Source organism: Rhamphochromis sp. 'chilingali' (genome assembly GCF_963969265.1).
Source record: "Rhamphochromis sp. 'chilingali' genome assembly, chromosome: 3".
Classification (NCBI taxonomy): Eukaryota; Metazoa; Chordata; class Actinopteri; order Cichliformes; family Cichlidae; genus Rhamphochromis; species Rhamphochromis sp. 'chilingali'.
Genome location: NC_137931.1, coordinates 34,731,970 through 34,747,513, shown reverse-complemented (window position 1 = coordinate 34,747,513; position 15,544 = coordinate 34,731,970). Strand labels below are relative to the sequence as shown.

Here is a 15,544-nt window from a genome sequence, read left to right as displayed (position 1 = left end):
ACTACAGCAAATGAACGCCAGCGCCCCAGAGCATGAACACTTGCTTCTTAGATTTTATGCGTGTGCACACAGACGTACACGAATGCATGTGTGCGCATGCATAAATATCTACAAATAGAAGCACTTTGTGGGTAAAACATTTGCATGAGCACATGCATGCACACTCGTTCTATACCGCTCACTGCCACAGCCACGTCCAGCCACGGGTCAAAGGCTCCCTGACTGATCTTATTTTCCAGCTCGGAGGACTTGAGCTGAATACATTTGTGTTATTCATGTAGAGAAGGAGTGGGCATTTTGTATGTATTAATCTGTGTGTGAGTTGGAAATGAAAAAGGAAATCTGCATCAAGAGACTGCACGAAGAGTGCTGGCCGCTGCATGCTTAGAAGTCCATTGTGAGCGTACATACACTTGCATTTGTTCCATATGTGGAACTACCCATCCGGCATCAGCGGCCGATCACACTCTAACCCATCATAATTCAAGCATAAATATCTCTTCTCCCGTATACTCTGCCACCATCCCTTGATCACCAGCTGCTATCGCTGGTGTGCACGCACCACCAAAGTTCAGGCCACGAGTGCCTCAATTAAACATTTAAATTCTAGCGCTGTAGAGCAAATTGCTGGAATTCAGCAGGGTGATGTAGGAAGAAAGTCTCAGGACAAAATTACACAGAGATGACGGGGGTGTGGGTCAGGTCCGCAGAGCCATGCTGATTTTTTTTTTCACTCCGTATGCGCAGCAGCTGAGTTCGAGGCAGTTTCAGCTGACACAGGAACTGAGATATAAGCAGCAGAGCAGGATGATGGAAGGATAAGCGCACAACAAAAGAAAGCAAATGAGGTAACGCTTGCTTAGAAGAGAGAGCTAGATGATTGAGAGTGCAAGAGAAGAAAAAAAAGAAGTTTAAAATTCATCTAAATGTGATTCCCCATCTCCTGAATCTTGTCAGTTACTTCAGACAGAGAACAGAGTACATATGCAAGTGCTACGAGTGCCAGGATTTAATACCCAATAAGGCACGTCTTTTAATGAAATGAAAGAGGCAGCCGATGCAGCGGTATACATATAAATACTGGCATAAGTAATAATCTTGTTGTGTACTCAATGAAATGTGGAGTGTTAATGTCAGTCTTTCACAGGGTTGATTAATCTTTGTGTTGCTGCTCCCTAAACAACATTCTGCTTTTATTTAAGTTAGGTCTTTAATTTCAATCAGTATTGTTTCTAGCAACTCAATTTACATTCTAATAACCAAACAAGTTCCCAGTCATCCATTATTATAAGAGCTAAGCTTGAATAGGAAGTCCATTTATCCTTCTATGGCTAGCTGGGGTAGTGTAATGGTTGGCCTCACTGGAAAAACAACCATAGAGTAACTCCGTGCAAATGCCAAAAATTAATAGTTATATCATATAAGAGTACTCTATACAGCTTTAGTATAATTCTGAACATGACTGAAGGAAATGCCTTTCACCGTGTATTTAGAACAAACTACGGAGATCCTGGACATTCGTGTTCTCTGCAGGTTCCTCCTACAGTCCAAAGATCTCCATGTTAGGTTAACTGAGCTGCAGCAAAGGTACTGACACAGACTAGAAAGAGAGAGCATATTTCTCCTATATTGGCTTCCCTTCACTGGCTCCCTGTTAAATCCAGAATCAAATTTAAAATCCTGCTCCTCACATACAAGGTCCTGAATAATCAGGCCCCATCTTATCTTAAAGATCTCATAGCACCATATCACCCCAACGGAGCACTTCGCTCTCAGACTGCAGGCTTACATAGAGTATTTAAAAGTAGAATGGGAGGCAGAGCCTTCAACTTTTAGACCCTTCTCCTGGATTCAGGAGACAGACACTATCTAGATTAGGCTTAAAACTTTCCTTTTTGCTAAAGAATATAGTTAGGGCTGGATCAGGTGACCCTGAATCCTCCTTTAGTTATGCTGCATAGGTGTAGGCTGCTGAGGGATTCCCAGTGTTTTTTCTTCATTCACCTTTTTTACTCACTGTGTTTTTACACTTCTCTTTCACAGTGTGTCTCTGTCCTGTCTTCCTCCTTTCACTCCGACCGCTCACAGGAGATGGTTTGGGTTTCCTGTGGTTCTCTTTAGTATTGTAGGGCATCTACATAACAACATAAGTGCCTTGAGGCACCTGTTATTATGACTTGGCGCTATATTATTAAAAGTGCCGTAAATTCTGTTAACTGGTGATTGTAAATCAGCCATAGGTGTGAATATGAGTGTGACTGGTGCCAATGGTGAGGCCCTGTAACAGACTGCCACTCTACTTGTATAAAAACTAAACAAAGGAAAGATTATACAGAAAATGTACATGTAATCAAATTACATAAAGTCAGTATGCATATTTTGAAATATTCTTTGAGTTTTGTTAAAAGATTGCATATATTAAATTAGTAACTCAATGTTACTAATTAAATTTTTTCAGATCTTTAGTTTCTCTAAGTTGAGGTCCTTTGTCTTGAAATGATTGAAAAGTTGAATGAATGACTGAATGACCTGCTGCGACTAACTGAGTAACAAAATTAGCAATTTGACAGATTTTGGCACTCGCATTAAAGAGATTTAAAGCTCTCTGTAGACTCTTCTTTTTACAGTCGGAATAACTTACTCCTATTAATAAAGTGTTTTGTGTCATTAATACACTTTTCTTTTATATCCATCTTTCCATCACACTGAATTATGGTTTGTAGCGAGCTGAAGCCTGTCACGGCGTTTGAAAACACTGGACAGGAGGCTTAGGATGTTCTGATCCTGAGATGCTTTGGCTGTGAAAATATGTTAATACCAAGTACCAATGTGATACCAGTGTTTAAGTTTAGTGTGTTTTCTTCACTGTGAGAAAGAAATTTTAAATTATACTTTACATATAAGGAAACATCAGCAGATTCTGAATATATAAATATAAATTTTCTGAATTGTTGGTATGAAAAATCTAACTTATGTGCACCTGTCTTATTTCAGATCAGCGCGAGAGTCATTAGTCTGCTGAAATCTGCTGTCATTTACAGTCACAGCAGTTTCTCCTTTCCTCCTCACGAGGGTGCGGAGCTGACAGGAGGCAGCTGAAATGCAATCACATTTAACATACATGTTGCTGCGTTGACAACAACAAGTTGTGTTACTGCAAGTATAATTAGAACTTACACCAAACCAACATCCTTCGAGCTTCCTGCTGACCAAACATGATGAGAGTGAAAGTAAAAGAGTGACTCAGAGAGAGTGAAACTATCACCATCTGCTTTTTTTCAGCTCACAGTTTGCAGTTAAATTTGAAAAAAAAAACAACAACATATAAACAGAAGCTGTTGCCTTCAAACTCCTGACATCCTGTTGTGGACAGGTTGCTGGACCATGGCAGAGCTTCTTAAAATAAATGTGAAAAACATTCCGACTGTATTATGTTGATTTGGAGTGTTGTAAAATTTTTAAAGTATTTCTTAATAGGTGTGCGAACAAAGTTACAGCATGACTGACCCCAAAATACAGGAACACCATAAAGGTCTTCACTGTGAGACACTTGAAGCCAAGACACAGACTGTATCTCCCAGTACTGGACAGAGAACCAATCTTCCTTCTAAGTTATCAAATGCAAGCAGGCATTAAAGTTAAAAGAATATGAAATATATATCACTAGGTATGAGGCTTTATCTCCTTCATTCACATGAGGGTTTGCAGCTTGTGCAGCTTGAGCAGACACCAACACAACCATCCTTGGCAACGAGAAGAAGCCATAAAGAGGCAGACTTTCCTTTTGGTTCTAAGTCTCTGTAGTAGCTTTTTATCCTTCCTGTTTAACTCCCGCTTCTTCAGTGGCTCTCTAGGCAGCTGGGAGACACCCGGCAGGGGGATTCTGCTCACACTTGGCAGCTTAAAAATTTAATGAGACTTTCACTTCACACTTCATCCTCTTCTCTTTATAGCAATGGAGATTCTGCTCGCTGATATCCTGACAGGCCTAAATGGGAAAACCTCTGAGATAAACAAATGTGGCAATGGACGCTTAGCCAACAAGCCATAAAATTTACGTGTCCTTAGGAGAAACAGTGGGAGGGCAGTCTCAGTGTAGAGACCTTGAAAAAAAGCTTTGCAGCGAGTGGGACATACATGCAAGCGTATGAAAGCAAATGGCACAAGGCCCTTGTATAATAAGACAGGCCAATAAACTTTGTTTCTCAAGAAGGGACACTTTAGTTCTAGATGGCAAAGGGCTGACTGCAAAGTTCCAACTTAATCTCCTTAACCAGAGGAAAAGCTCATAGTTCTCATTACCAAAGAGCGACCTTAAATAGCTTCTTTAACTGTGAAGGCGAGGTAAAATATTCAATATATACTAGAGCATCTTGTCTGTATTCTGCTGCACACTCCCAAAGTTAAACCTCATAGCAAGGTTAATCGTACAGATAGTAAAATGCTCGACAACAACAAACGCTAAACTTGCAATTGTGTCACTGTCAACCTTGAAGTGTCTCTGCTTAGTGTTAATATATGAGGTTTTGCTTAAGAGATTGAGAAGCATTAAGAATTTTTTTATTGTGTTTTTCTATCTCTTGTTTCTGTATTTGTTATAGAATCGTATATGAGTCAGAGTGAATGCAAGGCGTCTTATTCCCATCTGATAGAATTGCATTAGCACTGCACAAGCTAATTTCTCATTAGCCAGAGCCAGTAAGTGCTCAATTCGTCTGTTAGCCAACTAGCCTGCCAGTCAGTCAGTCACTCAACTTGCTATACAGTCAGTCTTTTAGTCACACAGCCGACTAACCAACTGACCATTGACATATAGTACTGCAAGCCTGTAGTTCAACCAGCTAGCCAGGCTAGTTGGCTAACTGTCACTCAACTAGCTATACAGTCAGTCTTTTAGTCACACAGCCAACTAACCAACTGACCATTGACATATAGTACTGCAAGCCTGTAATTCAACCAGTGAGTTAGCCTGGAGGAGAGGGCTTGTGGGAATATTGAGAAATGTGGGGAGAAAGGCAAAGGAAGAACATAAAATCCATATGCTACAGTCGAAAAGGTCCAATGCCTGTCTTTGACCGTTTTTTGCTGTCTGTAGATATCTTTATTAGAGCGATACCTCAGTAAGGGAAAACACACAGAAAAGAGCATAATAAAGTCAAATTAATTATGCAATAATAACCTGCTAATGCAGATGCCATTTGTAACTATGCACCTGTTGTCCAACACAGCTTCTTCGATATTTGACTCAGATCCAAAACATTACCGCCTTTAGAAGTTTGAAAACTATAACCCAGTCCAGGCGCTTTACCAGTCACCACTGCTATTGACAATCTTGCATCAATTTCAGGGAGCCTCTTATCGTGACTGACACACAACCTTTCTACACTGTCAGATCAGAGTAATATTTCGGCCTTTTATGTGGATCGATTGGCCTGTTTGGGGGCGCAGAGGGGAGGAGAGGCGGAGCACACAAAAGGTCAACTGTAGCGCTAAATCATTTGAAGATTCTTTAATGAAGGGTGTGTGGCAGACACACCTGCTGGTTTCATTATTGGGCTGCAAAAAGGGGTAATAGTTTTGATATAGAAATGAATTGCCAAAGACACAGAAACGAGGAGGAGACTCAAACGGAAGCTGGGCAGAAGGAGAGAAATCGCCCTGAAAAGAAGAATTTTCTTTGAAGAGCACTTCTACCCAGGCCAGTAGGAACTGCTGTGCATTGCAGATCTTTTAACCTTAACAAAGTAGCTCTGATGTTACATATATGTACCGTACCGGATAGGGAAAAGCCTGGAAGGGCATGAGGGATATAAACTATTTATGATATAAACAGTGAGTCGGCTTTGCCCTGAGTGACTTTGTGTATGTCTCTCTCTGACTGAAAGAAAGCAGGCTGATCCTGTCTGCATATCTGAGCTTTTCACTCAATAAATAGAACATTTTTATTCTTAACGCAGCTGTCCGTTTTATGTTTATGTATGCCAGCCACAATTTTCTGCAGTAATGAAAAGCAAATCTCTGACACACAATTAGAGATGCTCACTAGGTATCGATGTTAACAGCAGTTGTTGTTGCAAATGAACATGGCAGACTAAGAAATTTGAAATAATAACCACTAACGTTCTTAATGCAGTTTTTTTTTAAGTGTTGGTTCACAGCTGTCTCTAAATGTGTAGTTAATCATAAATGCAAATTTTCTCAAAGCCTTTTGCGTATATGTATGTACCACATTCATTTGCTGAGTGTAAGTGTGAGGGCTACATGCAGTTAAGTGGCTGTTTGTTCCCTCATCTGATTTCTTCCCTTTTTTTCTTTCTTTCCTTCTAACTCACTCAGGGTGCTTCCTCTAGCTTGGTGGTCAAATTCGCCGACACAGACAAGGAGCGCACCATCAGACGTATGCAGCAGATGGTTGGGCAGTTTGGCATCTTTAACCCAGCCATCGCCCTTCCCTTCAGCACCTACAGCTCTTACGCACATGCGGTGAGTTGGAAAAGGCATATGTAGCACACACAGTAGACTTTAAAGGGAGAAACAATAAGATTATATTTCATTTTATGCATGGATAATGGATCTTATTACTTTGTAGTACACATACTTAAAATTTTAGTAGCAGTGAGTTTCATATTCTGGCAATGTTTCACATCTTCACTCTCAAACAATGACATTTTAAAGGATTTGATATACTGTACCTAACACTGGAAGAAAAATGTTAAAAATATTTTATCTACTATCATTAATCACCATAAGCATGTATTTGCATTTGAGTAGGCAAGGAATAAGCGATGTGGCGACTGGAAATCGTAGAAAGTCAGTAGCATTCAGCGAGTCCAAGTGGCTCCAACTTCAATTTTTCTCAATATCGAGGCAGTTGAAGCGACTATCAACAAAAACAAGCCACGATGTATTTCACCATCTGACGAGGTAGTAAACATATTACAGGGTTACCTAAGCAGCTGGAGTTGCTAGCGACAAATCAACAACCACAATGAGATGTCCAGCGACTATGTCGTTCCCCTCATGGTGGAACTGTTTTGCTTTAAAACTCTTATTTTATCATTTTTAGCCACAGCAGGCATTGGATAAAACCTAGCAATTAACTTGCTTTTAACTCGTGCATAGTGGCACATTTATCAGCTGAAAAGACAGAAATGTGGTAAACAGCAGACCAGAGTGACTACGATTGGGCCTCATTCATCGGTGGCTGGAAACGCTCAGCATAAATCCTGCTTTTGATTAATACAAAGCGACATTAACTCTTTATCAAGCAGACATAAAGCTAATTAATTTTTGACTTATTAACCTGAAAGGCAATATATTAAAGTGCTGCGCTCGCAGTATCTTCTGTATTGGGGGCAGTTGTTTACACTGCCCCCAAGTGGCCAGAAGATATGTGAAATCGTGTTTAATTCAAGAATTTGTTCCAACAGCCAATGAAAGCTGCAGATGGTAGATATTATATTTGGAGCCAACATCTGGAGAATTTATACCCTTGTGCCATCATCATAACTCATTTCATTTAAAACAATTAGATTTTAGGTATGAAGGCAGAATAACAAAATAGTGTAATTTTAATGTGGCTTGGACTCCATTTTTTCCAGTATAAATCTACAAAAATTCTGAAATCAAAGTTCTAAAAAAGGGAAACATGTTGGTGGTTTGAACGTAGGCTTTTTAACATCTTTTACTTAATAATCCATGTTGGGATGATGACTGACCAAAGTGTTAGAATTTACATCAGTCACACAGGCAAATAATTAAATGAGGATTCCGCTGTTGCAGTGAAACGTCTTTGAGCGAATTCACTGCACGCAGACTCTTTGTTCGCTGCTTTTTTCCCTGTTTTTCCTTACTTAGCGGATATTGTTGTAGGTGAAAATTAGCCTGGCAAACTATCATCACTGCCATCAACACCACTTTCAGCTCTTCTACTCTTAAACAGTACTGCCATTCCATTAGTGCCTGGATTTCAGCACTCTCAGCACGTAGACGCGCACACATTTGGTTAGCTTGTACCCTCCAACCCCTTCATCAGCTTCACTCTGCCCTCCCACCACCGCCCCCCCCCCCCCCCCCCCCCCCCCCCCACCCACCCCCCAGGGCATGGCACCATACACGCACACAGCAGACCCTCGGCTCTTTGATGAGTTCAGACAGCCTGTGCAGCCCCTCTCACCAATCGCCCCCTCTACCCACTATCACACTGCTTCTCTACCCTTCCCCTCTCCCTCCCACTGTCCCTCCCTCTGGGCCCATGAGATGCTTCAGGGGACACAGTTGACTCAGAATATTCCATGGGCAACTTATCTGCACACAAACTTTCTTCTCTCCTGCTGAGGCAGAGCACACACATGCACCCCCTCAGTGCATATGCCACCGCATGCACATACAGACACACTAACTACTTGAAGAAAACTAAAATCAATTGAATTGGGTTGGATGAAATGCTTTCTGTCCGACTCTGTGATAAATACCTGGGCTTTAATCGCCTAAATGCACGCGATCATCTGTGGAAAATATAATTTACAAAGAAGGAGCAGTGCAAAATCATCTTCTCCTGTACTTACTTAGTTGTTAAAGTTAAATATTTTTTCCAATTTCTAAATGCTAGGATTAATTGTTGATGTTAGCCGGGTCTTGGGGGCTTATCCATTTCCCTCATTTTCATATCACAGCCATGGGACCCACTGTGAAATGTGCAAATTGACCATCCCCGAGTAATTGCAAGGCCATCTCTTGTGCTCTCTCCAGTAAAACTCCCACCTTCATTACCATTCATGAAATGCAGCCCTTTCCCAGAAAATGTGGAGAAATGCAAATGTTTAAGGGGTGGTGGAGGCAGTAGCGGTCTGCAGGGAGACCATTGTGGCCCGCACAGGTTGGCCATGACTCTTATTTACTGTGGCACAGACCCGTGTCGACTCATACAGGCACACACAAGAGTATACACACTCACGCACAGTGCGCAGTAAATGCTCTTTCTCACTCCCCTCCCCACCCCCCCTCATATATACATATAATACGACAAACAGCAGGATGATGCGAGGAAATTGAGTTCGGAGTGAACGTAACAAGGGCACGGGGGATACTTTGGCATTAGAGAGAATCAATTACCATTAAATCTAAAGGAGAAATTGCACATATATGGTTTCTTGACAGAAAGATTACACAGCATGAAAGATGTTAGTGAAGGTGAAATTCTCCTTTGTATTATGTATGCTATGTAATAGCATATAATCACTTTGCCAAAATAAAGAAAGTTGGTTTAGAAACGCTGAGGCAGGCCAACCTTGGAGATAAACTCATTCCAGCTTTTGATAAAGTAATGAGTGTGCAACAGACAGCAATGGATTATCAGCAAGGCGCTTATTTTCATATCTTCCTTACTAAATGAATCTAAATACTGGTAGGGTCTGTTAGGTAAGAAATAATGTGGAATAAAGAGGAATATTAGTTATCTTGCATGCAGGTGTGCAGCAGTTATGAGTACAGTTGCATCACTGGTGCTGACTAAATGCACGCGGCGTGCAGCCTTGCTTCGCCTGTAGCCACAAGGAGGGTGCTGAAACGATACGATGAATGTTTCTTTGCTGCAAGATAAACTACATATATTCCCCAAAGACCAAAAAGCTGCAGTGACAGAAAAAAAAAGAGTTTATCTCTAAAGACACGCTATGCGTTTTCCTACTCTCCATATACACTAGCCAAGAGAAGAAGAGGTGGCACGGTATGGAATACAGACATTGGGAGAGCTCGTATATATAGTCATAACCAGCAAATACAGTAAATGGTAAATTCAAAGAGCTACCTCTCCACTACAGCAGTGGATAGGATTATAGAGTTGAGCTGACAGCCAGTAAATTGGATTTTAGTCAAACCAGGAGGAGGAGGGGCCTCTGAACACAAATTGGAGGGGGTACAACACTGACAACATATGCCAAAAATGAGAAATGTGCCATTTTCACGATCGACACAGACACCGGTGTGCTCTGACAGGAGACATCCTATTTGCAAAAGGTGATTTTATAAAACACAAGGCAAAGGAAAACGAGAGTGAGATTCCATGTTTCAGTCCAGCGTTAGTGATGAGTTATAATAGTTCTCCCGTGAAACGCTGAATGCGAGTGGTAAAACCAGCTTTTATTGCTTTTTGTATTTCCCCTTCACGACACAAACATCACATTGGCACACAGTTAGATGTGACAAAAGTCACTTTTCTTCTCTCATCATCTTAAGTGGCGTCTCTTTGTGAGGCTGGCCGTTTCAGCTTTCCCTGGTTCCTCTGTGTTTGAGTTAAAGTGAGAAGTTTCCTCCAGCACTTTGGCCGCCTTGCCTCCCTCAAAGATGCATTAGACAGAGCGTGAGATAGCTAAACTAGAGGAAAGCAAATGGTTTAACTTGGTGCTAATAGTGACAGTGTGTGGGTGGATCAGAAGGGAGAATGATGGCTATAAACTCACATTAGGAAACATCTCCCCCTGTTGGAGGGACTCGCATTCAAAAGGCACACATGAGAAATGATGGTTACAGATTACTGCATCATTTGGCTGTACTATAAACTGCCCCCGCACGTATGCACCAGCATGTGTGTGGCCTGATTTCACTGTGAGGACAGGCTTTGGACAGCTCCTGCATGCGTCTAGACACACACACATGCACGGTACAGCAAAGTGCATCAGAGATGAAAGAACCTATTATAATCTTTCTGTGAAAATACAGCCTTCGAGCATGGCGGTAACAAATGAGGCCCTTGAGTTTTATCCTTCAGTCTTTTAGTTATCCTCATTGACCCACTGTCTCTCTCGCTCACTTATTTTTTTTTTTTCCAACCTATTTCACCCCCTCTCTCTCCTCCCCTCTCGCTCCGTCACTGGCTGGTTGGGCTATAAGGGGTCACATGTGACAGTGCTGAGAGTCAGCGAGTCACAGAGCAGCGCTACAGAGATAATTGCCATGTGATAAAGAGGTGATTGCCTGCTAGCACCAGGGGAGAGTAATGCCATCAGGTTGCAATAAAAAAGCAGATGTCTGACACTAAATGAATGTTGCTGGAGCCTGGGCAACTTTCTTTGCTCCCTTTCATCTCGCACGTTTCTCTTTTGTCCCCGTTGTTTCTGTCCGCCTGTTTCTTTCCTCTTCCGAGAGGAAAAGAAAAATGGAAGAAAAGGTTGAGTCTGATGATGATGAAGACTCAGTTGTGCTCATTCTTTGCCAGAGACATTTGCTATCTGTTGGGTAGTGCATAAATAAAGGAAGAGGAATGGCTTTTGAATATAATGCCTTTGAAATTTTGCACAAAAGGAAGGGGGAAAGCGTAGACATATGAAACATAAAATGGAATGACTTTGAAAATTTCAGTCAACATAACCACTATGGTCTTTATTTTATTTATTATTAAAGACCAGAGTGTAATAACCACTGCTTCCCAACATAACTGCATGCTTCAGTTTCCAATTTGCTGGTATGAATTGATTTGCTGAAGCATCAATTAATTCGAGAGCTGCTATCCATGACAATCTGACGGCCGGCATGAAGGATTGCATTATCTAAAACATGCCTTGGGAGAGAAGATAGTATTCTGGGCATGCCAATATTTACTTCCACTGCGTTATTACAGCATCCGGACCTGCAGGTTGTACAAGGTCACAGGGCTGCCAATGGGTTCAAGCTTATTAGAGTCATCCCAAAGTCCCTGGTACCTCAAGACTAAATAAATAAATAAATAAACAATAGGTGGTGTTTCAGTAAGACTCTTCCTCCTGATGTCCAACCCTGTTCACGTCCTAATAGGAGGGCAATCACAAAATTGCCAAAGCAAGTGAGCCCTAGAACCTCTGGACCTATTTGTTTCTATGCCACTGCTTTTGTTTAGTTTCTTGTTCCATTTCAGGCTCTTTCAGCTATATCCTCTTAAAGCCTCAATTCATCTTATTTGGAAAGAAATGGATGATCCCCATTTGTCATGCTGACAAAATTATGCAAATGACAAAAGGCGTTAATAGATAGCAATGGCAAGGCATGTGGTTAATGAATGAGATGCCAGCACTGGGCATTCTACAGCAGGACAGCTGCTTTCAGGTTACCTGACAGGGGCACTAAGGGAAAATAATTGGCTTTTCCGTTGCAGAGTCCACATGCAAATACAAGCAGAGTGACATTCTATACCTTCGCTGTCTCACAATGTCATCATTAGCATTAGTCCCAGTGGCGGAGGAGTTTGATTTCTGCTCATACGAGTCTCAGGCCATGGCCATCGGTGGCTCTCCAAAGAGATACAAGCTATGCAGTATTAAACAGATGCAGAGGCGAGGGCAAGAAGCTGGTCCAGCTGCGTTTGTATTCCTATACCGCACAGTTCTGCATGTCTGATGGGAAGCTTCACAGCCTGCAAAAGATTGTTGAATCCCCAGATAAACCCACAGGTTCACAAACTGTACACATGAATGTACCAAGATGGATTTTCTTCTGATTTCAGTATTCAGCTTGGGGTTTGCACAGGAAGAGTTTAAGTTAAGCACAGAAGCTCAAATATTCTCTGTCATGCATGTTGTGTGAACAGGTGAGTATATGTGTGGGTGCACTTCAAGGCAGCGGTGCATGTGAGCATTTCCTGTGCACATGAATAAGCACTCTGCGTTTGATGGAAAATAGCTTCAGCGCTCACTTCTTACTTCATGCTAAGCAGAAATGCAGAGCGAATGAAAGACTATTGATTTGATCTCTTTGTGGGATCGGCCAGTGGGTGAAAATTGACTGCTATTAACCAACTGACTGTATATTACTAACATAGTCTGAAACCCGAGTTGCTCGCTAAGCTGACATTAAAACATTCGTTTGATGAGTCACAGTCTGAAAACAGAGTCAAACAACATTTTCGGCAATGAATAACTTTTCAGTGGCAAAGACTTTGGTCATTTACTGAAATCCCAATCCCAAATATATTCCGCCTTTCGTTTTGTTACTGGTTTCTGCCTGAATTAAAAAACAAGAGAAACTTAAAATATGGATGAATGTCAGGATACATCATCACAAATACATCACAGAAATTAGGAACGAGTCCGAGGAGCAGGGGGAGGGGACGTCTGTGGCATTTCTATAGCTACAGCAAACAGTATTGTGAAGTTTGACAATTGTAAGGGGGGGAAAAAGCATTGCAACTCTGCAAACTTTGCCTGTTCCCTGAGTACAGAGATAATGTGCACATGTCAATGCCTTGATTTGTGTGAGCCCAACAGACAGCTATTAAATCGTTTCTGCAGCTGGTGACAGGCTTCCAGCTGGGAGGAGAGACAGATTCACTAAACATAGGTTGACAGGCTTCTTTTTTCTTCTCTTTCTTTTATTCCGCTCTACTTTCTCTGTACTTTTCATGCACTATCCATCCATCAACCTCAACATACATCCCTCCCCTCTGTTCTACCCGTGCTATGTTTCTCTCTTGCTCTCCTTCTCCCGTCATTTTTTGACTACTTTGCAACTTACTATATTTTTCATTACCATCTGTCCTCCCCTGACCTTCCTTACATCCCTTCTACCTGCTGCTCCCTCCTGTCTCACACGCCCCATCCGACCATCCTTTCCTCCACCCATCTCTCCGTGTCCCTCTTCTTTAGCTCATGCAGCAGCAGGCAGCCATCATGGCAGCAAGCCACGGAGGTTACCTCACGCCTAGTGTGGCTTTCCCCGCCACACAGATCCACCAGATGGGGGCGCTCAACATCAACAGCCTCCCGCCCACCCCCATGACCCCGGTGTCGGGTGAGTTTCATCAAACCCTGGGTGAGCAAACAGTTTCATTCCCTTTCCTCTTGCTTATGCTTGTTTCTTTGTACCAGACCAGTGAATGGAACATGCCTGTATGTGCATTTACATGTTAGCCTTTATGTGCACAAGCCAAACGAAAGCGTGCCTCATTTCTGGTGATCCAACATGATTCCTCTGGAGGGAGAAAAAATGAATAAAAAAGTGGGATTTGCATGTTTATGTTGTTTGTGAATGCTAACAATATTTGGGGTTAGTGTAGTAGCAGCAGAAGAAGGAATATCAATAAGTAACTTTACAGATAAGCCGCTAATTTCCCCGTAGTATTTTGACCTTGTGCTTTAAAGCACTTGTGCATGATCTGCATGCACTTGGTTTTGTTTTCCATAACAAACACCTCCTATGCAGATCCATTACAGAGGAAAGGGAAGGACTTTGAAACACCTACCTACTGCCTAACATTTGCTTATTCAGCAGTGTTTCATTTTTCTTGAGACAGAGAACTTCAAGATTCTCCACTCAACAAAAGCATGAGCCAAAATAAATAATACAGTAGCAAAGTCTTTGTTGTGCTCCCCTCATCTACTTTGCCAACACTGCAGTATTGAGTTTTTAAGGTGATGTCTTTGGTAACTTTAAACCAGTCAGTGTGAGCATCATCAGCACAACAAGGCCTAGTTTAGGGTTTTCTTTATAGGCATCATAAGAATCCCGTTTCTGCAGAAATTGCTGTGCTTTATCAAATTCCTGCTGAACTGCAGTTTACGTTGGGGGAAAAAAAAAAAGTTGGTATTTTTTTTAATTTACAATTTTTCTGTCGTCCAGCTTAACACAACCAACAGTCAGTTGGATTAATAAGTGAGAAAATGAAATGTTAGGGACTCTTCTTAACCATTAAATTTACCCTTTAAAATCAATTTATATACATTTACAAAAAGTGAAAGAATGGAACATGGCAGTGGGCACACATGCCGTATGTGTAACGTATAATTTTCACCTTCAGCAAATATATCCAGAGAGGAGACCCATTTGTCAAAAATGCACAGTGATGTTTTCAGTGCAATGTGTGCACTTTTGGGGTGGCCGTAATCAATCCGAGACAGTGATTAAATGTGGAGCTAAGCGTTGCTGAGAAACTCATATTTTGATGCGTATACCTCTGACAGTGCTCGAATTCACATCTTTGTGTTCAGCATGCATACCTGTATTTGGCAACACAATAGTGCTGATGAAAGACAGTGCAACTGAAAGGCTAGGAACATCTCTCCCTGCCTCCCTGCCCTTCTATCTTCCCCTATCTCTGCGTGTGCGTGTGTGTCCGTGTATACATAGCTTTGTGGGGACCAAAAATCGGAAGTTTACGATGCTTGTGGGGACCAACAGCCCTTCCCATGAGTTTGAAGACATTTTTCAGACTCAAAATGTGGTTTTAGTGTCAGGGTTACAATTGGGTTACAGTTAGGTTTAGGCTGAGGGTAAGGATTAGGTTTTTGATGGTTAGGGTAAGCGGCTAGGGAATGCATTATGTCAATTAAATGTCCCCACAAAGATATGAAAACACATTGTGTGTGTGTGTGTGTGTGTGTGTGTGTGTGTGTGTGTGTGTGTGTGTGTGTGTGTGTGTGTGTGTGTGTGTGTGTGTGTGTGTGTGGGCTTTGTCCAGTCTCTTCTCTTCTGCACTGAAAATCAGTGTCTAACTCTAAAGGAAGTAATGCTGATTTTGCTTTTGTCTGTAATTCAGTGTTATAGATAGTTATCAGTTCTTGGGAAAACAATAGAGAGC

At 41.7% G+C, this 15,544-nt stretch overlaps 1 protein-coding gene across 8 annotated transcripts in view; it reads left to right on the top strand.

Annotated features, from left to right (window-relative positions):
* The window catches only part of celf5a (cugbp, Elav-like family member 5a), a 189,935-nt gene that overhangs the window by 157,701 nt on the left and 16,690 nt on the right, over window positions 1–15,544 (top strand). For 6 of the 8 annotated variants that reach the window (XM_080878992.1, XM_080878997.1, XM_080878991.1 and 3 more), the window contains exons 6-7: window positions 6,337–6,483; window positions 13,614–13,779. In XM_080878992.1, coding sequence (XP_080735118.1) covers window positions 6,337–6,483; window positions 13,614–13,779 — 313 coding nt within the window. The remainder of the gene's footprint in view (window positions 1–6,336; window positions 6,484–13,613; window positions 13,780–15,544) is intronic. The other 2 variants (XM_080878995.1, XM_080878996.1) reach the window with 2 other exon arrangements.